Source organism: Anolis carolinensis, chromosome 1 (genome assembly GCF_035594765.1).
Source record: "Anolis carolinensis isolate JA03-04 chromosome 1, rAnoCar3.1.pri, whole genome shotgun sequence".
Lineage (NCBI taxonomy): Eukaryota > Metazoa > Chordata > Lepidosauria > Squamata > Dactyloidae > Anolis > Anolis carolinensis.
Genome location: NC_085841.1, coordinates 200,202,281 through 200,208,280, shown reverse-complemented (window position 1 = coordinate 200,208,280; position 6,000 = coordinate 200,202,281). Strand labels below are relative to the sequence as shown.

Genomic DNA, 6,000 nt, shown 5'->3' with positions numbered 1-6,000 from the left:
CAAATGCCAGTAAAAAAATTGCAATATGCTTAAGTAGTAATGAATTCCTTTTAAATAATAACACTCCAAGCTCCGTTCTGTGGCCCCTTCTATGCTGCCATATATAATCCAAAATATCTGCTTTGGATATGGCAGTGTAGACTCAAATAATCTAGTTCAAAGATGATAATATGAATTATCTGCTTTGATAATCTGAATTATATGGCACCGTAGAAGGGGCCTGAGGTTTCTGAAGTGGAGGCTCTACAAACCTCAAAAATTTTCCAGTTAGAGCTGCTTTCATAGGATCAAAAAAAAGCTTATGTCAATTGTCAGACAGTTTGCATTAGTCTCCACATGGATGCATTCCCTCTTGCCTAGGAATGGACCTACACTGCCCTATATCCCAGGATCTGATCCCAGATTATCTGCTTTGAACTGGGTTATATGTCTACAATGCCAGATAATCAGAGATGAAATAATTTAGGATCAGATCCTGGGATATGGGGCAGTGAAGATCCAGCCACAGAGGATAAAATATTCTTCAAGTTATTTACTTATGCATGTGTGGACAGCTGAATGAGTAACCCCCCCCCCATCCCCTTTTTGTAAGCTATTAACATATTAACAGGTTTTCCCCTGACATGATGTCTAGTCGTGTCTGACCATGGGGGTTAGTGCTTATCTCCATTTCTAAGCTGAAGAGCTGGTGTTATCCATAGATGCCTCCAAGGTCATGTGGCCAGCATGACTGCATGGAGCACCGTTAGCTTCCCACCATACCTATTGATCTACTTGCATTTGCATGTTTTTGAACTGCTAGGTTGGCAGAAGCTGGGGCTAACAGCAGGAGCTCACTCATTCCCCGGATTCAAACTGCAGACCTTTCAGTCAGCTAGTTCAGCTGCACTACCAGGGACTCCTAACTTTATTTACAACACTGAAAAAAATCACAGGACCATATTTAAGGTGCTTTTACACTGTACAACTAGTGCAGTTTGTCATCACTTGAACTGCAATAGCTTAATGCTGTGGAATCATGGTGTAAGAAAGGACTGAAACATTAGCTCTATGGTATCCTCTCAGGTGAGACACAAAGCTAGGATGAACCCTAATACTGAGCAGGAAGGCAAACAGGCAACAAACAATAACTTTGGCTAAAAGAATGAATAAGCACAGTACAGCTTTTAGTCCAACCTATTCACAGCATTAGTGGAAATGCTCAGATTTTATTTCAAGCATCAGCCTTTGATAGCAGATCAGAGCTTTAAAGAAAAAGACAAACTGTACATGAGCAATATCTAATGCGTATGTCGGAATTCTTATCGAAGGTCTATGTGACCTACAGAGAATGTGGGCAGGGACTGCCTGCTGTTTATGAGGATGTTCTCAGGGTCTGACACTGTAGCTGTGACATCAGATGGGATGGCCCTGGGCAGATAATGCTGCAGTTACCGCATTTCTAGCATAGCACAAATAGCAGAATTCAGCAACACAACACAGGCCATGGGCCAGATGTCAGCTATTGTCAAATACACCAGACCAGCTAAATGTGTAAGTCTGATTTTACACCACTTATTTAATACACTTTTAAATAAGATTTAACAATTTTACAAGGTCATTAGCCCTCTTTTCCAAAGAGTGTTAGTGCCGTGGCTCAATGCTATGAACTTCCATGATTCCATAGCATTGAGGCATAGCAGTTAAAGTGGTGTAAGTAAAGGAAAAGGTTTTCCCCTGACATTAAGTCCAGTCATGTCCGACTCTGGGGATTGGTGTTCATCTCCATTTCTAAGCCAAAGAGCTGGCGTTGTCTGTAGACACCTCCAAGGTCACGTGACTGCCGTGACTGCATGGAGCATCGTTACCTTCCCCCCGAAGCGGTACCTATTGATTTACTCACATTTGCATGGCTGCTAGGCTGGCAGAAGCTGGAGTTAACAATGGGAGCTCACCCCACTCCCCGGATTCGAACCACTGACCTTTTGGTCAGCAAGTTCAGCAGCTCAGCGTTTTAACCCACTATGCCACCGGGGGCTCCTTAAAGTGGTGTAAAACTGCATTAATTTTACAGTGTAGGTGCACCCTATCAGGGCAGGAATAATCTCTGCTTAGTAGCCAAACCAGGCTGAATCTACATTGCTCTACATGCCAAGATTTGACCCCAGATTATCTGTTTTGAAATGGATTATATGAGTGTACACTGCCAGATAAGCTGGAATAAGAAGATGATATGAGATATAAGGAGGCAGTGTAGATCCAGCCTAAGTTTCTCGCCCTTTGCCTTATGAATCCCTGGCCCTTTAACTATGCATTCCAAAGGTCCCAAACTGAACATCACATTGAACTCCCCAAAAAGCAGATACACCACTAGCTATTACCAGATTCATTTTAACTGAAAAGGTGCTGTCTTATTTACAATCATGTCTTAACATTTCAAAACTTTGTGTCCTTTTAATTCACAGTACATAAGTTCACCTCCTTCCAAAATGGGTGAAAAAAGAATGCAAGAAATGTTAATGGTGTGACAGCCCCTTGAGCAATACAAGCTGACTGTTGCTCTGTCTGGAACAAGCAGTGCTGGGTTGGATTCCTCTGAACATTTGGGAGCAAGCTTCCACCTGTCTGAGAAACTGATAAGATAAAGCAGTGCTCCTGTAATTAAAGATTAAGACTTCCGTACTGAAGTGCAAGACTAGAGAGGGGATGAGCAGTATAGAGAAAGGTATCTATCTACTCAGTCTGCAACTTGCCTTTTTATTGCAAAGTTTATGAGAGGAAATAGTTTATAAATAACCATGCTGCACAAATGGTCTTAATATAATATCTCGTCTTGCCTCATTGTACATTTATCTCCAAACAGATGGAGCTTTGATTTTCATAGAACAGTCCCCCATTAACTTGGAGAGACCTGCAAAGTTCCAAAGGAGACTGCATTTTGTATTTTGTTCCATACTTCTAGTAGAGGAAACAGACTGCACCATATTTCTTATCACAGATGGTGGGAATGGATAGGCAAGTGGGGAACAAGGCAGACTGAATATTTTTATAGAAACGGTTATGCAACAGGGATGGAGAAATTGCAGGCCTCCAGATGTTGTTGAATTACAACTCCCATTATGCTTGATCTGTAACCATACTGGCTAAAATGCAAAGATGTAGTCGTTTTAGGCCCTTTCTACACTCCCCTATATCCCAGGATGTGATCCCAGACTATCTGGCAGTGTAGACTCATATAGTCCAATTCAAAGTAGATAACCTGGGATCAGATCCTGGGATGTAAGGACAGTGTAGATGGGGCATTAGTCTGGAATATCAGTATGCAAGGGGATTTTAGAGACTGAAAGAAAGAAGTTGGTAACAAAAGTTTACAAGCATCTTAGAAAGTAGATTTAATGGTAGTCTACAAAAGCTTATGCTACTAACTTCATTCTCTCAGGCTGGATCTACACTGCCCATGTTTTCCTTTCTGTTTAGTCATCAGTGACATTACGATTATTTTGCTTAATATGGTTTACCCACGGATTGCTTCCCTAGAATAATGTTTTGTGTAAACACTGATCAATGGGGAAACAAGCTGAAAATTCATGTCATATAACTTTTTAGGTATGACACAATGGCTCTGTAAATTATTGAAGGTGTGGAACTGGTAGTATCCACAGATACAAATAAACAGAGCTTTTTAGTGAATTTTCTCCCTCCAATCTACATAAAAGAGACCATTTTATCTTGCTGTATCTGCAAATGTCATCACAAACACTCCTTACCTGGCTGGATACAAAGCTTTCTTGTCCTTGAAAAGTTCACTAGCTTCCAGTTTTTCTTCATAAATAAGCTTCTTCTGATCTGTAAACTGGTCTCTGTACTTTTTGCACTACAAAAAGTAAAACAATTGAAAACATAAAACAGTTCTTTGAAATTGCCTTCAGAAAATGTAGTATGTTTCACTTTCCTTTAGTACATCACTGCTGGATTCAGGCATTCATGGAATATTAAACACGGGAATACATTAATCATTAACACAAGTACTCCATATTGTACCTGCTCTCTCCATTTTCCTCTGAATATGTATGTTTATAATAAAACAGACTAGGAATCATGGTGTAAAAATTGTGATCCTACCTGACATCCACCTACTCCTTAAATTACTGCACTGGATAGCACTCACTGGATAGAAAGATATGTTGGCAAATATATAATTGTCTTATTTGCTATTTTAACACTATTTGCCAATGTGCTATTGTTGCCATTAGAAACTAATGTTACTATTAGATGCTTTGCTAATTTAACTCTTTATCGTTGGTTTTTATTGTATTTTTATTTGGTAAACTGCTTTGAAAGCTGTGCTAGAAACCTCATTTATAAATTTAAGAAACCAAAACTTAATATATAAACACACAATAAGATGAACACTTGTATGATAGCATTACCCTCCACAGATGAAATATCCTCTTCAGTTCTTTGTGAGTTGAATCCAAGAAAAGATAAGGCCTTGCTGGCCAGTTTTTATCTACTGGTGATAAAGAAGGCATCTTGTTCTTCATTTCCAAAAAATACTTTTGCATCTATATGTAAAAAAAAAAGAGAAAGGGGCTTTGATTATCAGTCTTTTAACACTGATGCTTAATATGACCATACTTCTTATTCACATCACCCAGTTTTATTTTAATCTATAAGCTATGATATTTCTGGTTACAACTGTTCAAAAATTCATGATGGGTTTTATTAAGTCAATACATTCATTTTCATGGGATTCTAAACTTGTGCTCACAGTCATTCACTTCCATTTGGCTTTTCCCTTAGTGAGAAAAAAGTTGGGAATGGGGATTCACAACACTGTGATGCCCAAATCGGGATTATAATTAAATTTGCCTAAATAAGGCATTTTATAAGCAAAAAACAAATCCTGATTTCAAAGTTGGTTTACAATCATGACTTGTATGGATACACTCAACTGTATTCTTTCAGATGGCACAGAAACTCATCTGTACTCTGGCTGCTTGTCACATAAAATTGGGAAGTAAATGGGTATGTCCCACACAAGTATAGAAATATTCCAATCGCCCTCCAAATGTATTCCCACAACCTTTAAAAAATCCCAGTTTTAAGATGGGGCAGCCCATGGTCCACAAAGACCACTCACAAGTTCATATAATCTTCACACTTGCATATAAATTCTACCAAATGAGCATTTTCTGTAATAAATTGCTCTCCTTGCCTGTCTTGTCAGAAGTTGCCTTCTCGGGCATAAGAGAATTAATTTCCTTAACAATAAATAGAGCCTTCACTTCCATTTGCTACTTTTGCAGATTATGTATGGTTACATGTGAATCAATGTGTGGGGCAACTATATTAATATTAATATTATTAATAATAATAATACTGCTTTTTCTCTTCACAAGGAGACCCAAAGCAGATTACATTAACAACATTTCAATACAATTTAAAACCTGAAAACCTACAAACAATAAAACAGAATTAAATATCAGGTCCAGGCAGGTTTGTACAGGGAGATGTGGTATAAATATTCAGAAGTTTTGATGGAAGCTGCCAAATAGAACTTGAAATATACACCATAGAGAGGTCAGTAGGGAAGTAAAAATAGAGATAAATTCAAGATAATTATAATTCGAAATTCACAAAATTGCGTTGTCCATCTATAGCACAGATAATTCAGAACATTAAAGGGAAATAGCTTTTGTATACTGGAATATCAGATCTTCATGCATTTCTTTAGCAATTATTTTCTAAACACAGTAATAGGATATAACGTGAATGTGATTGATGCAACAATATTTCTAAGCATGTAGATACGTACTAATTTCTGCAGTATGAATTCATAAATTTTCTTTCCCGCGTTGGCTCGGAAGAATTTCCTGTATTCCCTGCGGACCTAATAAATTAAAACCTCAGAGTGAATATTCAACTTTTGACTTTTTCCACAACAAGTATTGAAATGCAAGCAACAAATTTTAAGGGCATTCTCGAAAAGTGAGGTGCATAATCCATATTTTCTCTACC

General features: G+C 38.2%; 1 protein-coding gene across 5 annotated transcripts in view; it reads right to left on the bottom strand.

Annotated features, from left to right (window-relative positions):
- myo1b (myosin IB) overlaps positions 1–6,000 on the bottom strand; it is a 147,819-nt gene that overhangs the window by 13,808 nt on the left and 128,011 nt on the right. For all 5 annotated transcript variants that reach the window (XM_003217414.4, XM_016991464.2, XM_008104772.3 and 2 more), the window contains 3 exons: positions 5,798–5,872; positions 4,410–4,544; positions 3,747–3,853 (listed from right to left, as the gene is read on the bottom strand). In XM_003217414.4, the coding sequence (XP_003217462.2) occupies positions 3,747–3,853; positions 4,410–4,544; positions 5,798–5,872 (317 nt within the window). The remainder of the gene's footprint in view (positions 1–3,746; positions 3,854–4,409; positions 4,545–5,797; positions 5,873–6,000) is intronic.